The 18,592-nt window shown below is 40.3% G+C and overlaps 1 protein-coding gene across 1 annotated transcript in view; it reads right to left on the reverse strand.

The window, feature by feature from the left end:
- The window catches only part of IL12RB1 (interleukin 12 receptor subunit beta 1), a 157,874-nt gene that overhangs the window by 71,093 nt on the left and 68,189 nt on the right, over positions 1-18,592 (reverse strand). The window contains exons 4-6 of the mRNA XM_075851155.1: positions 15,244-15,389; positions 13,895-13,967; positions 1,301-1,411 (exon numbers count right to left, since the gene is read on the reverse strand). Of these exons, the coding sequence (XP_075707270.1) occupies positions 1,301-1,411; positions 13,895-13,967; positions 15,244-15,389 (330 nt within the window). The remainder of the gene's footprint in view (positions 1-1,300; positions 1,412-13,894; positions 13,968-15,243; positions 15,390-18,592) is intronic.

The following is an 18,592-nucleotide window of genomic DNA, read 5'->3' on the forward strand; positions in this document are numbered from 1 at the left end:
TTTGAGTTTACCCCGCCTCCTTACTTTTGATTGACAGCTCCTCACCTTCCCCCAGCACACAAAATCCTGCGCTTGTGCATTGATATTCTCTTCTGGTGCGTGCGCACAAAGGGACATCGGATTATTACGATAAAAGGCGCAAAATGTTTGCAGACCGTTATTTACAGTCGGAGGAGGAGTTTAGAATAGGGGATAACGGTAATGAACTTTTTATAGCAGCAGCCAGTGAGGGATAAGTAAAGTTCAATAGGTGAAATGATGGTGACAGGTTCCCTTTAACAGCTTATCTAGGCTCCTATAATGCAAAGTAACAGCTTTTTCAGCATTAGTTTACTATACATGGTTCGGTGTAAACACTGTGCTTCCTAGAAGGAAAATCACTAGAGAAGGTTCTGTACAACCATTGAGCCACCAAGGAATGCTTGACGATTTCAGCTTTAAGTCTAGAATTCAAGATAAATGATGCAATGTATATATAAAAAGAACTCTGGTCTCACATGGTTGTAATACAACGGAATTTTAGCATTATTATGGCTTCTAGGAGGCCCCATACTGTACATAGGCTCATGGTTTGGACACAAGCACAAGCACCCTGTGTGCTATTATACAGAGTTCCGTGCAAACATCTATGCCGTAAAGAAGAAAAGCATAAAAGAAAGAATTTACAGTTACGAACATTTTTATTTACATTTCCACTGTAAAATTTTGCTTTAAATTAATAAAATCTTGCTCATTGACGTGTTGCTTGACGTCTCCAGTGTTGTGCTGCTTGCTGCACACGATAATGTAGCATAATGCTGAAATTGTCAGCAGTGTTACAAAGTGTGACCCAGAGCCCGAGATGGAGACCGCATGCGTGGCACTTGTGGGCTAATTTGCATACCGGATTAAAGTTAATTTTCTCGGCAACAAATGCGCTCACATGTTTTTAAGTGCCCTACCAAGCGCTGGCAGTTATTTGGTAGGCTTAATTCTGATGACAGATTTCCTTTAAAACATAATGTGGCTGCCTGCAGCTGCCACTAGAGGGAGCTTGGGAGCTCACTGCATACTATCCGATTATGGAGTTCAGATTTAAAAAAAATAAAATAAATGGTATTCAAGGGTGGAAATTCTATTTAAATGATAGGTAAGGGTCTGAATGCTATAGCGGATGTGTATATATACACAAGTGATGAATGATATATAAGCTATTACACAAAAAGCAATACTGTATGAAAGAGAAAATAAATTATGTAGCAAAATGATATATGAGGACTATATCAGTGTCAAACAAGCAGCAAATAAATATCAATCTTACCTGCAGGAACAAATATAGAGTCACTCCATTCACTCCATACACCTTCTTCATATGTCTGTCGGATCTGAATGTAGTGACCCTGATGACCATCAAGAGCAAATTCGCAATGTTCTGCAGGGAAGTAATTTTCGCTCAATAAGTCAGTCTCTCAGCGTTACAATATTATTTCACATTTGAATATATTTGTTAAGGTACCTGTTTAGGTATTTATGTAGGCTCTGTTCACACTGCCATCATGGCTTTCATATAGAATGGAAGCTATGACACTGTGCCAGGTCTTTTCATTTGATGGATCCAGCAGCCAAAGGAACTCTACTCACTTATAATGCGGGCCACTAAAGTTACTTCTAGGTTATTTTGCATGCTGCACTATTCTTACAGTTAAAAGTGAAGGAACTGCCACTGAAAGCAAAAACGCACACTGTATGTGAATAGAGCCTTACACTGCAGAATGTGGCAATGATACAGGTTTTTAAAATTTTCACCACCTGTCAGTCTTGTCAGTGACAAGTCCACTCCATTCAGCAATGCAGCAGTACTAAATGTTATCAAATATCAAATGATGTCATTTCTCCTCCTACACCGGCTTGTATTTTTCTGCACAATTGGTGGCCGGGAGCGCAGCGGTGTACAACAACTATGTGCAGGAGCCACAGCACTTTACTAGCACGGAGACTTCTTCATTCTGGAGAACTACTCGGACCCCCACAGATAAGCAAGTGATGGCATATCCTAGCAATATGATCTCTCCCTATTGTTAGATGTTACAGATAAGCTGAGTAAACATAAGGAAGGAAAAATGTTATCTATTTTAACACCTCTATCACCCATGTGAAAAAAGTCACTGCCTCCAAAACTATAAATATTATACTAATACTTTAATATTCTTAGGTCCGTATTTATTCCTAGGTGTCAGTAAGATTAAATGAATGCTGGCGAATGCAAGAAATCTTGCAAGTAAAATGGACGAGTTGGAGATTCTAATGATTGACATGGATTATGACGTAGGGGGCATAACAGAAACCTGTCTGGATGAGAGCCATGACTGGGTAACAAATGTGGGGGGCTACACCGTATTCAAAAAGGATAGAAAAGCTAAAAAAGCTGGAGGGGTTTGTCTGTTTGTAAAATCCAGACTAAGACCAGTCCAGAATGAAGACATTGGGAGAGACTAACAGTGTGGCGTCTTCATGGGTAAATATTCTTGGAACGGTTAATAACGGTAAACTACTAATTGGCGTTTGTTATAAGCCACCGAACATAGCGGAACAGGCTGAGGATGAAATGCTGCAACAAATAGAAAAGACAGCAAATAATAACGGGGTCCTTATGGGGGACTTTAACTATCCTGACATTAATTGGGACAGAGGCCGCTGGATGTGCTAATAGCTGGAAATTTTTATACACAATTCAAGACAATTGTTTCACTCTGTTGGTTAATAAACCAACCAGAGTGGATAATGTGCTGGATCTGATCTTATCTAATAGACCAGACACAATATCCGATGTAGAGGTCTGGGAGCACTTAGGCAATAGTGACCACAATATGGTAGGTTTTAATATAATTTTCAATAAAACAATATGAAGGGGAGCAACAAAAACCTGGAATTTTAGGAAAGCAAAATCCAAATCGACTGAGGGAAACACTTAGGCCCCATGCACACGAACGTGTTTTTGCGTCCGCAATTCCCCCGCAAATCCACGGGAGAATTGCGGACCCATTCATTTCTATGGGCCCATACACACTATCCGTGTTTTCACGGGTCTCCGCATGTCCGCAAATACGTGCCGCAGAAACTCAGGACATGTCTTATTACGGCCCGCAAATTCGATGCGGACATGCCCATAGAAGTCAATGGGCCCGTGGAAAATGCGGGTACACCTCTGTGTGTCAACCGCAGTTTGCGGATTTGCGGAAGTGTTGCTAGGCGACGACCGGGAATGAGTTCTGTCGTCATTCTGTTTTACCTAGGCTTTTTTTTTTTTTTATCCGCATTTTGCGGATTACATACGGATGAACTGCGGAGGACATTTCACGGAACACGGTCCTGGAATTTGCGGACCAGAAAAAAACACTACGGTCGTGTGCATGAGGCCTTAGTCTTGTTGACTGGGATCATGTAATGGTAAATAGGAATACTGAAGATTAATGGGGAGTTTTTAAAGATACTATACGATTCATGTAATATAAGTTTATACCTACCGGTAACAAAATGTCTAGAAATAATAGGAGACGAAAACAAAAATCATTCAAAACATTGAAGACTGAGGGCTCAGCAAAAGCATTCCAGGCTTACAAAGATCTCAATAGAAAATGTAAAAATGAAATCAAGTTAGCAAAGTTATGCACAGAAAATCTGATAATATTGGCCCTCTCAAAGATGACCACGGGAATACAATTGTAGAGGACAAAGGGAGGGCTGAGATATTAAACACGTACTTTTCCTCTGTGTTCACTGATAAGCTGCCAGTACCAGATATTCAGGGGGACAGTGATAACGGTTCCGCACCCAATATCACCTGCTTAACACAGGAGGAAGTACAGCTATGTCTGAGCAAATTAAATATTTATAAATCTCCTGACCCAGTCGGCATTCATCCACGGGTATTAAGGGAATTAAGCTCAGTATTGGACAGACCATTGTATCTCATCTTCTTATATGCTCTTGTAACAGGATCAGTGCCACACGATTGGAGGACGGCGCATGTTGTACCAATATTTAAAAAGGTGGAACTGAGTAACTAACGTCCAGTAACTTTGACATTTGTGGTATGCTAAATATTTGAGGGTATTCTAAGAGATGAACTGCAAAAGTATATAGCGGAGAAGAGTCTAATAACTGATAACCAGCATGGATTCATGAAAAACAGGTTGTGCCTAACCAACAAGCTCGGTGTCTATGAGGAGGTTGTAACGTCCGCAGCCCGCAGACTCCTCTCATCCTGCTGACTGCCTCCTTCCCGGAGATACCAGCAAATGCGGCCGTCCTGGCCTGCAGTGACCACTAGGGTGCGCGCACGACCTCAGTCCTGGCCTTAAAGGGCCAGCGTGCACACATGTTTTAATAATCACCGTGGACTATAAGAAAGGCCCTGCCCCTTCACTCATTGCCTGGGCATTGTTGTGTTTACCCGTGTTAGTCTTGCAAATGGTCCCTTAGTGTTTTCCAGTTCTCCGTGTTCCCGTTCCTGCTACCTGTATCCCATGCTACCTTGTTCCTGTACCTTAGAGAGTTGGAGTCGTGTTGTGCCACCGATCACGTCTGCTGTTACACACCACGCCTGGTGTCTGCTGCCAATGTCCCATCTGAGCCTAACCATCGCTACTGTCTGAACTACCACAGGAACCCTTACTCGGACTATAGACTTTACTTGGTACAGTGTGTGGCCAGCTGCTATCCCACTACGGCCTTGCGGCCCAGTGGGTCCACATACCCACAGATCGTGACAGAGGTAAGTGAAAATCTGGATGTTGGTCATGCGGCTGATTTATGGAACAGTATCAAATGCTTTTGCAAAATCTAAATAAATCACAACAGTCTTGTTCTGAAGCTGCAGACAGAGGGACTGGGGGACCATATATGCAAATAAGTAAAGTATTGGTTAAGGGACAGAAAACAAAGTCGTTATAAATGGAACTTCCTGAAAATGGGCTGAAGTAAGCAGCGGGGTACCACAAGGATCGGTGTTAGGCCCAATTTTTTTTAATCTCTTTATTAATGACCTTGTGGATGGGATTGATACCAAGGTGTCAGTTTTTGCTGACGATACAAAACTTTGATACTTAAAACTCAACTTGACTATAAAATATTACAAAAAGACCTATATAAGCTGGCAGCTTGGGCAAAAACATGGCAGATGAAATTTAATGTTGATAAATGTAAAGTAATGCAATTAGGACGCAATAATAGCATTAATTTATATACATTAAATGGAATAAAACTGGGTATAACGGAACAAGAGAAGGACTTGGGTATCTTGGTAACAAATAAGCTAAGCAGCAGCACTCAATGTCAAGCAGCAGCTGCAAAAGTAAATAGGATTTTAGGGTGTATAAAAAGAGAGATAGAAACCGGTGATTCAAATGTAATATTACCCCTCCATAAGTCTCTTGTAAGGCCACATCTTGAATATGGAATTCACTTTTGGGCTCCACATTGTAAAAAGATATAGAAGAACTGGAGGGGGTTTAAAGGCGAGCAACTAGATTATTAAATGGGATGGGAGGTGTGTGCTTACAATGAAAGGCTAGAAAAATTGAGCTTGTTCAGCTTGGAAAAAAGACGTCTGAGAGTATGTTCACATGGCAGCATCCGTTACGGCTGAAATTACGGTGCTGTTTTCAGGAGAAAACAGCACCGTAATTTCAGCCGTAATGGCATGTGCAGGCGTCTTTCGCTGCGTCCATTACGGACGTAATTGGAGCGGTTTTTCCATGGAGTCCATGGAAAACGGCTCCATTTACGTCTGAAGAAGTGACACGCACTTCTTTGACGTGGGCACAGAACATCGTAAGACCCATTCAAATGAATGGGCAGATGTTTGCCGACGCTTTTGAGCCGCATTTTCGGACGTAATACAGGGCTAAAACGCCCGAATTACGTCCATAAATAGTGTGTGTGAACCCAGCCTTAGAGGAGATCTTCTCAATATGTATAAGTATATGTGTGGTAAATACAGAGAACTAGCACATGATGTTCCTTCCAAGGTCCCTACAAAAGGACCAGGGGACACCCATTGCGTGCGGAAGAAAGACGTTTCAGACATGAATATAGAAAAGGGTTCTTTACAGTTAGAGTGGTCAAGCTATGGAATGCCCTACCCCAAGATGTTGTGATGGCAGATACTCTGTCAACATTTAAAAAAAGGCTAGATGCCTATTTATTTACGAATGGCATTGAGGGTTCTAGCTAATCAAGCAATTAATTTATTGAGAAAGATTGAACTTGATGGACCTGTGTCTTTTTTCAACCTATGAAACTATGTAATACATGGTTGTGCCACCTTTGGCAACAATGGTAACCAAACTTTTCTAATAAATGGATATCAGTCTATACATTACTGCAAAGGAATTTTTTCCATGTTTTTGCAGATGTGCTTTAATTCAGCCATATTGGAGGACTTTTAAGCATGAACTGCCCATTTAAGTTACTGCTACAGCATCTCCATGAGATTTAGGTCGAGACTTTGACAAGGCCACTCCAAAACATTTAATTCTGCTCTGAACTATTTAAATGTAGGACTTACTTGTGCTTTGGATCATTGTCCTGCTGCATGACCTAATTGAGCTTAATATCTCAGACTGATGAACAGACATTCTCCTTCAGTATTTTCTGGTTCTGTCATTTATGGCAAATCGACCAAGCCTTGAACCAGCAAAGCATTCTCACACCTTTACACTACGCCCACTAGGTTTGAATGGTGTTATAATGTTCTTACTGTGGAATGCGGTGTTAGCTTTACTCCAAATGTAACAGGGTCTTTCAAAAAGTTTCACTTTTTTTTTTTTTTAACTCATCAGTCCACAGAACATTTTCACTTAAGGCTTGGTTTTATCAAGATCTTTTTGGCAAATTTGAGACAAACCTTTATGTTACTTTTGTTAAGCAGTGTTTTTTTTTTTTTTGCCTTACAACTATCTGAATGGATAACAGGGTTTTTTTTATAACGATGGAACAATTAATGTTGACCGTATATGACGTGAATGAGGCCTGCAGTTCCTTAGATGTTGGTCTAGGTTCTTTTGTGACTCACTGGATGAAATTTCTATGCAATGTTGTGGATATTTTGGTAGGCCAGACACTTCTGGCAGCGGCTTATTTTCCACGGCAACAAAGGTTCATACAACTTGCCCCATCCTGCTTTCCACTGACATCTACTGTTGGGGAATAGTTAACAGATCCTGTCAATATCAGCGGGTTCAGCCAACTTTCTCATGTGTATGGCCAGCTTTAGCCTAGTGAAGTTTATATTAAAAATTAAAACACCTTTTTAGTGTCACGAGTTCAGCTTTCCATATGTATTTATTTACTTTAGTTTATATTAATGTTCAACCTTAATACTGTGATCTGTTACCTCATAACACGTGTCCTATTTCTACTGCATCTGCCCTTTGTCATTCATTCATGATTGGTCCTTATTTCTGGGCCATCATGTGAAGAACGTTTACTAGACCACTGTCCCTGTATGGTCTTTTATGTTCTACATTATTGGTGAAGTAGGATGGCCACGCTATTAAGTCACCTTCACCCTTTCAACCATTGTGGTTTTAGGGAGATTTTCACTCTAGTTGAAGGTTCTCTTAGTTTTTGTTTTGTTAGAATTCTCATGGGCACTGGCCTTTTTTTCTTCTTTTTTTTTCAATGAATGTGCTGGTCACTTGGTATATCTCTCCTCCATGGGAACATTAGTATATTCCCCTTTTCTATCATGTGTAAAATTCTAAGCCACAATGTCCGAAATTTTAATTCCCCCGAATAAAAGATAGGATTATGCTTTGCATAGTCTAAAAATCTGATATTTTTTGCATTCAGGATTCCCATTTCACCTCCTCTTCCCACTGTCAATTTTTCAACCCATGTTATCAAAATTACCATCACTCCATGTTTTGAAGTAAAGGTCAGAGAGTCTCCATATTTATCCGTAACTCCCTCCCTTTGCAAGTCACCAAGAGTTTCACGGATTCTCAGGGGCATTCTTTAATTTTGATGGGAGATCTCTATAAAGATAAAATATGTCTTAGTGTAAGCACCTACAGTCCTAATGGCTCGCCTATAGATTTTTTTATTATCTATATGTGAACTACTACCTCCGCTTGAGTATACTAGATTGTTTTGGTGTGGAGACTTCAACTTCACTTTGCACCCTACTGGGGATTCTACATCTAAGTTAGAAATCTCCTACTTCCGACACCCCTCCAGATATCTCCAGAAACTCATAAGGGACACAACATTGGAGCTTAATACACCACTTAAACATAAAACTGGATGGGCATTGGCATGGACTCAGGCCACCTACTTTCATCAGGCTAACAAACCCCTAGCCCGTAAACTCTGTGAAAAGTAAACGTGAAATACTATACATAAAATCCAGGTACGACCAGGCCATATGTCATCCAAACCCGATAAGATATTATTCCACTTTCCTTAAGTATTATCAACAACTTTATGAGGCATCCTCCATCCCCTCTACGTCTCCTACTCATACCTTTTTGGAGAATCTTAATTTACCGCAATTGTATACTACTGCCCTAACACACCTGAATTCTCGAAAGAGGAGGTGGAAGAGGCAGTCAAACGACTTAAGCAGGGTAAAGCTCCAGACCCGTATGGCCCGGCAGCCAATTATTATTTTAAAAAAACTCTTCTCTTCCTCCCCCATTTAATGACACGGTTTAATCATATTTTGCAGGGTGCTGCGGTCCATTCTGACTTCCTTATGGCCCTAATTACCATGATTCCCAAGCCTGGTAAGGCCCCTCTATGGTGGGCTGAGTTGGTATGTATTTTGTACTTGTTCCCCTGCTGTTTTTTCCCTTCATAATTTCAGCCATTACTCATGCTTTACAGGGGTTATATAGCACCTGAACACATGGAATAAAGTTCCTTTTCTGCTTACAATTTTCGGATTATATGTATGCCACCTCAGCTCTACCACTTGTTCTTTATGGTTTTCTTTCCTTCTCCTCTTATCAATTTGTTTCTTTTAAAATGTCTGTTCAGCATATCTATGCTCAATAAAAGGTGTTAAACCATTTTTTCATATATAAGATTGTCCTGTGTATTTATCGGTTCTCCATTTTATATTGTTACATAGGATATAGTTATCATAATTGCCAGTGTGCCTGTATTTCTATAGGTGGTCTTCACCATTTAATGTATGACATAATGTACTGGGAACCTTAAAAAAATATGTTGGGTGAAAAAAACAGCCATCTATTGGGGGGGGGGGGTTTCATTTTTACGGCATCCATCAGGCGGTAAAAACTACATGTTCACTTTATTCTACGGGTTGATACGACTGGCGATACCAAATTGATGTGGTTATTTTCTGTGTTACGACTTTTATTAAAAATCTTTTCGTTAACAAAAAAATTGTTTTGTGTCGCCATATTCTGAGAGTCATAACTTAATTTTTTCGTCAAATGGAGCGATTGTCAGGGCTTACTTTTTGCGGGGCGAGCCTTAGTTTTTATTGGTACAATTTTGGGGTACATGTGACTTTGATAATTTTGTTATTCCCTTGTTTTAGGGAGCTAAAGTGACCAAAAAAATAATTTGGGTGTTATTCATTTTTTTTTTTTATGCCATTCACCGAGCAGGTTAAATAATGTTGTATTAAGATAGTACAAATTTTTACAGCCGTCGCAATACCAGTTGTTAACTTTTATTTTTTTCAACATTACTTTAAAGTAATGATGGGACAAGGGTTTTTTTTTTTGAAATGTTAATATTTTTTTGATTGGAACATAAAAAAAACTTTATGTAACGGTTTAACTTTTTTTATTAGTCCCCCTAGAGGACTAAGCATTATATCGCTTACCTGCTATACTGCAATACTAATGTTTTTCAGTTTTTCGTATTTCTAACAGTCTCCTTCATGACGACCATCGGCAATCGCGATGCGGGAGGGCCAATGGCACAACGGTGTGGGGGCCGCACCTTATTCTAAGATGTGTTTAGATGTAGCGATTGACCGCGGCATCTAAGGGTTTAAACGAGCGGAATCAAATTGAACTTTGATTCCGCCCATTGCAGTGAGGTGTTAGCTGTATTACACAGCCGTCACCTGCTAAGTAAGGAGCGAGCTCAAGCCCATGAGCCCGCTCCGTACTTCCCCATAACGGCTGCCACATACATGTATGTGGCATGTCGTTAAGGGGTTAAAGGCCCTTTTCTGAGAGCTATAAAACGTGCTCTACTCTATCCCTGCTGCGGTCAATAGTGACCGCAATATCTGAGTTGTATTAGAGAGAGGAGGTTCCCTCTTTCACTCAATCGGCACATGCGTGATGTGATCGCGGGCTGCCGATGGTTTTTTATGGCAGCCGGGGGCATAACAAAGGCCACCAGGTCTGCCTTTAGTGAATGCCTGATAGGCCTATGGCCTATCAGATGGCTGTCTATTTTACACTGACAGGTAATAATACATTGAAAAACAAAAAGTAAAAATGTTTTAATAAAGTTTATAAATAAATAAAAATCCCTAGTAAAAAAAAATCAAAAAGCCACTTTTTCCCCTAACAAAGTGCTTTATTACGAAAAAAAAAAAAAAAAAACATATTTGGTATCGCCGCATCCATAACGACCCCAACTATAAAACAGTTATATTATTTAACCCGCACGGTGAACGCCGTAACAAATAAAATAAAAAAAAATGGCAGAATTGCTGTTTTCTGTTTGTATGTATTCTAAAATGCTACTACTAAAAACTACAGATTGTCCCATAAAAAAAAAAAGCCCTCAAACAGCTATTTCAGCAGAAAAATAAAAGTTATGGCTCTTAAAATATGGCGACAAAAACTTTTTTACTGTGGAAAAGTAGTAAAACATAAAAAAAAAATATACATTTGGTATCGCCTCAATTGTAACGACCCACTGAATAAAGTTGTTATTTATACCAAACGCTAAACGGTGTACATTTAAGACGCAAAAAAAAAGAATTCATCCTGTAGCCCCTGGAACTGTATCCTGTCTCCATAGTGGGTTGAATGGGACACAGGATCAGAAAAAACTCCCATTTATGTTAAAGTGGGAATTCGACTTTGACTTCACTTTGTCTCTTGAGCACTGGTACCACTGCTGTACGTCACTCAGTAAATGAGGCCTGCCAGCTCTTTTTGCTTAAACATCACTTAAAGTACTCCACCGAGCTTACATGGTTCCGACTAGGTTGCATGCAATTTATCCAGATGTATAAGATTTATGCTTTAGGGGGTGTGATGCGATAGGCTCTCACCTCCACATTTGGTGGACGTGTCCCATTGTCCACAGGTTTTGGAGACAGATAGGCCATCTTATTGCCTCGGTTACCGATGTTCCCCCTAGTCTCCTACCCTCAGTCCATCTCCTGGGGGACAAACCACCTAGAGTTACTAATGCATATTTTAGGCTTTTACAGTATATTACTATGGCTGCCCGGATACATATAGCACAGCAGTGGAAAAAGCCAAACCTCGTGATTGACATAGTGAAGGTTAAGTTAAATAAAATTATGCTTTCTGAAAAACAAAAAGCTATGCGCCTAGACAAGATGGTATTATTTGAAAAAATCTGGTCCCCACAGGCTCTCGCATATCAATATACCTAATTTGAACCATTACATCAGACTGTGGCTTGATTTTTACTTTCTACACCATGTTTCAGATTTTGATAAGCAGTGCTTGCGTGGGGGTTTTGGTTTTGTTTTTGTTTGCTTATTTGTTAGTTTTCTATTAATTTTCTATTATTTCTTGACTGCGTTTTTATTTATACGATGCTTTAATTATGCTACATTACCATTGCTATCTTATATTGCCCCCCTGCAAGGTGTTGTTTTTGGCAGTTTATTGCCAATACAGGGTGGGCCATTTATATGGATACACCTAAATAAAATGGGAATGGTTGGTGATATTAACTTCCTGTTTGTGGCACATTAGCATATAGGAGGGGGGAAACTTTTCAAGCTGGGTGTTGACCATGGTGGCCATTTTGAAGTCGGCCATTTTGTATCCAACTTTAGTTATTTCAATAGGAAGAGGGTCATGTGACATCAAACTTATCGAGAATGTCACAAGAAAAACAATGGTGTGCTTGGTTTTAACGTTACTTTATTCTTTCGTGAGTTATTTACAAGCTTCTCTTTGTTTACAGCCATTGACATGTCGCAGAGGTTAACACGTGAGGAGCGGATAGAAATTGTGTTGATGTCTGGTGAACGCAGTACCCGCGTCATTGCAGCAGATTTCAATGCAAGACACCCTACGAGACCACCCATCTCCCATGCTACAGTTTGCAAACTGCTTGCCAAGTTTCGTGAAACTGGTTCAGTGTTGGATTTGCCCAAATGTGGACGCATGAAAACTGTCACTAATGAAGAAACATCAGTGGCTGTCCTAGCTTCATTCAGCAAGAGCCCACAGCGTAGCACTCGCCGCATGTCACTGGAGAGTGGCATCAGTTGAACATCCCTTCGGCGGATATTAGCTACTCACAAATGGCAGCCTTACAAACTCCAGCTGCTGCAGCATCTCAACGAGGATGACCCAGATCGGCGCACTGAATTTGCAGAATGGGCAAAACAAAAATTGGAACAGGACCCTCAGTTTACACAGAACATTTTGTACAGTGATGAGGCAAACTTTTATGTGAATGGTGAAGTTAACAAACAAAACCACCGCTATTGGTCTGACGCTAACCCACATTGAATAGATCCCTCCAAGACTGTTGGAACACAAAAATTGATGGTATGGTGTGGTATATGGGGTACAAAGATAGTGGGGCCATTCTTCATCAATGGAAACCTCAAGGCCACGGGATATCTGAAATTGCTACATGATGATGCGTTTCCCTCTTTATGCACTGAAGCTGGCACGTTCCCTGAGTTTTTCCAGCAAGATGGTGCACCACCACATTATGGGTGTCAGGTCCGAGCATTCTTAGATGAACAGTTTCCTGGAAAGTGGATTGGTCGTCGTGGGCCAGTTGAATGGCCCCCTAGGTCTCCCGATCTGACCCCCTTAGACTTTTATTTTTGGGGTCATCTGAAAGCAATTGTCTATGCTGTGAAAATACGAGATGTGCAGCAACTGAAACTACGGATACTGGTGTTGCTATCAGTGTGTGAAGAGTGGGAGAAGAGGGTTGCATTGACAATCCAACACAATGGGCAGCACTTTGAACACATTTTATAAGTGGTCAGAAACTTGTAAATAACTCACGAAAGAATAAAGTAACGTTAAAACCAAGTACACCATTGTTTTTCTTGTGAAATTCTCGATAAGTTTGATGTGTCACATGACCCTCTTCCCATTGAAAAAACTAAAGTTGGATACAAAATGGCCGACTTCAAAATGGCCGCCATGGTCAACACCCAGCTTGAAAAGTTTCCCCCCTCCCATATACTAATGTGCCACAAACAGGAAGTTAATATCACCAACCATTCCCATTTTATTTAGGTGTATCCATATAAATGGCCCACCCTGTAGTTGCATTTTAAACCTAATAAATACTTTTGAAATAAAATCGGTCTGTCACCTTAAATGCTGCCCTACAAACTTATTTCAAACAGATCCGTCCCGTACCAGTCTGTGCTCAATTTGCAAGAGATGCGTCCCGTTCCAGTGTGTAGTACATTTTTTTTTTAGAATTAACCAAGGAGTGTTTGAAAATAACTACTCATCTCAAGCTAAGATTTGAAATGACGCAATAAACATAGGATAAATCATTTAGACTATGATCTTTTTACTCCCCTTTAATTGTAGGTGAACTAACAGAATCCTATAAAAACATAACATAATATGTTGATTACGTCTCTGGACAGCTTTTATTGAACATATACATCTACATTGAAAAGTATGACAAGTTGCTATATTTTTAGTATTATTAATATAAGTACCTTTGCAAATGGGTATATCATGGTCACCTGGGTGGCAAATAGTTGAAGTAGTGGTTTTGCAGGGTAAAGGATCCTGGAAAAGAAAATTGATTATTACCATTGAACATTTTGTCATTACATAGTTAAAAGGGCTCCAGGTTGACATATATACACTTAAACCTCTTGGGGCTTGTTCACATGTGTTGGAGGCTCCGTTATGGGCCTCAAGCACAGATTTGGCTCAAAATAAAAACCGTAGCGCAGCCATGCTGCGCTATTTTTTCTAGTAAAACCACAGACATCCTAAAGAAACCTGACGGAACCCATTACAGTCAATGGGTTCCGTCGGGCGCCAGTCGTGCAACGGAGCGGTCTCTTCCGGTATTTTTTTGGTTCGGTTTCTCTGACGAAGTAGAACAATGGAAAGACCAGCGCAGGTGTGAACTTGCCCTTACCTTCCAGTTCTTAATGAGCCATATATTCATAAAAGATAATTCAGTACCTATGTCAAATATGCAGTGGATGTCACCTTTTTAAATATATTTAAAACTTGGAAGGTACTTGGCCTTTCCAGCTTCTTCTCTAGTGCAGTCTTAGTCAGTGTAGAAAAGGTAATAACATAAGATGGTAAAACGGTCATGCAGAATTTAGGCCACATATGAGCTCTGTATGATATAAATGAGCGTAGCATGCTTTCTCCCTATTGTCTATCTGTATAAGTGTTCATTTTTACATTTCTGCAGTTAAAGCGATACCAAGCCTGTACAATTATATTCTTTGCTTTTGGTAAGCCGTTTCGAAAAAGGACCAACAGAACTGTGAATGAAGCTCATAGAGCAATGGACTAATACAGCTTGGAACTCAGGAACAGTAGAAGATGCAATGCATTTACATAGTAAACTTTAATGTAGATTATTTCTATATATGCTGTACTATGACAGAGTAGGACTTTTTTAGAGTTCCTGCACTTTCAGGGAGTTTATGACATTCATAAACTTCATTCAGCAATTGAATTATGCTCTTTTTCCATATTTACAAGTTTCCTCAAAAATCATTGTTCCCCCTGTATGCAATGATAATAGTGTTTATGATAGGATTAAAAGTGGGCACTCGTGCCGCTGGAGGGTGGGCTCCAGATACTCCAGTCTGTTATAACTTTTTTCCACATTGGATTTGTACACATGTTCATGCAGCTCTTGTTAAAGGTTAGAAAACCCTGAACGGCCATCTATGTGCGTCCCATTCGTGCCATCAGTTTTTCACCAATTTTGTTTATTTTAACAGATATTGTGCTTAAGTTATAAATGCATTTTCTTAGCAAAATTGTAAACGAATGGTTATTGATTAGTAAGTTATATTAGTTATCTTACCAGATACAAGGAATGTTCGTTATATCGGACTTCTTTTATGGTATTCAACAACACTGGATGGAGATCAGATCTTGTCCAGGAAGCTGTTATGTTACTTCCTTTTCTAGTAATAATTATTTTCCGGAGGTTGGGAGGGTCCAACTTTACTAATGGATTAAAAAAAAACAAAAAAACAATGAAACATTAGGGGAATGGCAAAATGTTAACTATATAATGTCTAGGCTATTTATCAAGATAATCCTCTTGGGTCCACTCCAACAGTTTTTTGTAGGATTTCCTATGCCATACACATAATTTTGTTTATAGGTCTTTTAGATTGTGTCATCTATGTTTAAACAATTGTGTTAACTATATACCAATCCAACAAGTTTTTTTTCAACAACAATTTTCCTTGCATGCCCTTTAACCCCTTCCCGCTGCTGGACGTACTATTCGGTCATGGTAGCTGTATCGTTCGCGCTCCATGACCTAATAGTACGTCACGGGAGTAACGGCCATTTCGGCCGTCTTCCCGACACATACAGGAGCTGTGACAGCTGCTGTCTCGTACAGCAGTTGCCGCAGCTCCTACAGCGGGGACCGACCGCCGTGTCTCCGCTGATTAGCCCCTTAAAAGCCGCGTTCAATAGCGATCTTGGCTTTTTAGGGGTTAAGCTACCATCGTCGGCCTACTACACGATAGCGGTCGGCGATGGTGGCTATGGCGAGCGGACGCCTAACAATGGCGTCCGGCTATGCCATCGACGGAAGCCTAGTGGGTCCTGACAAAGTCAGAACCCACTATGCTTGCTGTCAGTGAGTAGCCGACAGCTCTAATACACTGCGCTACGCATGTAGTGCAGTGTATTAGAATAGCGATCAGGGCGTCCTGCCCTCAAGTTCCCTAGTGGGTCAAAGTAAAAAAAAAAAGTAAAAAAAGTTGTGTAAAAATAAGAAAATAAAAGTTTTAAAAGTAATAAAAGTAAAAATCCCCCTTTTTCCCTTATCAGTCCTTTATTATTAATAAAAATAGATAAACAAAACCTATACATAACTGGTATCGCCGCGTCCATAACGGCCTGAACTACAAAATTATTTCGTTATTTATCCCGCACGGTGAACACCATAAAAGAAAATAATAATAAACCATACCAGAATCACAATTTTTTTGTCACTTCAGCTCCCAAAAAATTGAATAAAAAGAGATCAAAAAGTCGCATATACCTAAAAAATGGTCCTGATCAAAACTACAGTTCGTTACAGAAAAAAGTCCTCGCACGGCTTTCTTGATGGAAAAATTTTAAAAAAAGTTATGGCTCTTAGTATATGGTAACACAAAAAGTAAATGATTTTTTACAAAAAGTTTTTTATTATGCAAACGCCATAAAAAAAAAACCTATGGTATCGCCGTAATCGTATCACCACGCAGAATAAAGTGAATATGTCATTTATAGCGCACGGTGAACGCTGTCAAAAAAAATTGAATAAAAAACAATAGTAGAATTGCTGTTTAGTCTCCACGCCACTTAAAAATAGAATAAAAACTGATCAAAAAGTCACATGCACCCCATGAAAACTACAATGAATTCCTCAAGGGGTCTAGTTTCCAAAACAGTGTCACTTTTGGGGGGTTTCCACTATTTTTGGCACCACAAGACCTCTTCAAATCGGACATGGTGCCCAATAAAAAAATAAAAAAAAGAAAAAAAAGAAAGAAGAGTCCTCAAAATCCTCTAGGTGCTCCTTTGCTTTGGAGGCCGATGCTTCAGTCCATTACCTCAATAGGGCCAAATGTGGGATATTTCTCAAAACTGCAGAATCTGGGCAATAAGTATTTAGTTGCGTTTCTCTGGTAAAACCTTCTGTTTTACAGAAAAAAAATGGAATAAAAAGGATTTTGTGACCAAAAAAAAAAAAAGAAATATGTAAATTTCACGTCTACTTTGCTCTAAATTCATGTGAAAAACCTAAAGGGATAATAAACTTTCTAAGTGATGTTGTGAATACTTTGAGGGATCTAGTTTCTAAAATGGGGTGTTTGATGGGGGTGTCTAATATATAGGCCCCTCAAAGCAACTTCAGAACAGAACTGGAACCTAAAAAAAATAAATGAGGCAATACTTCGCTTCTTACATTATACTGATAATGAGCATTGCCCACCCTGAGATGACCCCAGTTTTGACAGTTTGTATAAACGGAGACCCCGTATTTCTATTGATGAGTCCTTGGTACATTTTAAAGGGAGGCTTCAATTCCACCAGTACCTGCCGAGTAAGAGGTATAGTGTGAATATGTATGAGCTGTGCAAGAGTGCATCAGGGTATACCTACAAATTTAGGATATATGAAGGGAAGGAGACCAGTATTCAGCCCCCAGAATGCCCCCCCCCCCCCCTTACTGGGAGTTAATGCAAAAATTGTGTGGGATTTGGTGCACCCACTGCTGGACCAGGGTTACCACCTCTACCTGGATAATTTTTATACCAGCTTCCCACTCTTCAAGTGCCTCGCTTCCAGAAGTACTGCGGCATGTGGCACTGCTAGAAAAAATCTGAGAGGCCTCCCTAAGACTCTGTTTGGGCAAAAACTCAGAAGGGGTGAGAGCAGGGCACAATCTAGCAGCAACATATTGTGTGTCAAGTACAAGACAAGAGATGTCCTTGTATTGACAATACATGGCCACACCAGTACCCATGTACCTGTATGAGGTACCAGTACAGAGACCCCCAAACCAGACTGTATCCTGGACTACAATAGGTACATGGGAGGGGTAGACTTGTCAGATTAAGTCCTGAAGCGCTACAGCACCATGCGGAAATCGAGGGTTTGGTATAAGCAGCTGGCCATGCACATCATACAGATGGCATTGTACAATGCATACGTGCTACATCGATGTGCAGGCCAGAGGGAAACTTCCTGGAATTTCAAGAGGTGGTTATCAAGAACCTAATCTTTAGGGACCAAGAGGGGGGGGGGCACCCAGTACTTCTGGAAGCGAAGCCACACTCATCGTGCCAGGGCAACACTTTCCAGGAGAAGTTCCCCAAACTGGCAAGAAGGGAAAAAGTCAAAATAGGTGCAAAGTCTGCTATAAGAGGGGGATAAGGAAAAACACAATATATCAATGTGACACGTGTCCCGAAAAACCAGGGCTCTGTATGAAAGTGTTTTAAAATTTATCATACAGCCCTTAGATTTTTCTTCTACCCTGACGCACTCCGCACAGCTTATCCTCCTCATCTTTCCGCTCTGGGCCCTGCTGCGTGTCCATGCAGCTGATAACAGCCACTTGTAGGGTATTACCGTACCCAAGAGAACCCACATTACAGTTTATGGGGTGTATGTCTCCGATGGCGCATGCTGGGCACAAT

Source organism: Rhinoderma darwinii, chromosome 1 (genome assembly GCF_050947455.1).
Source record: "Rhinoderma darwinii isolate aRhiDar2 chromosome 1, aRhiDar2.hap1, whole genome shotgun sequence".
In the NCBI taxonomy this organism is placed as follows: Eukaryota; Metazoa; Chordata; class Amphibia; order Anura; family Rhinodermatidae; genus Rhinoderma; species Rhinoderma darwinii.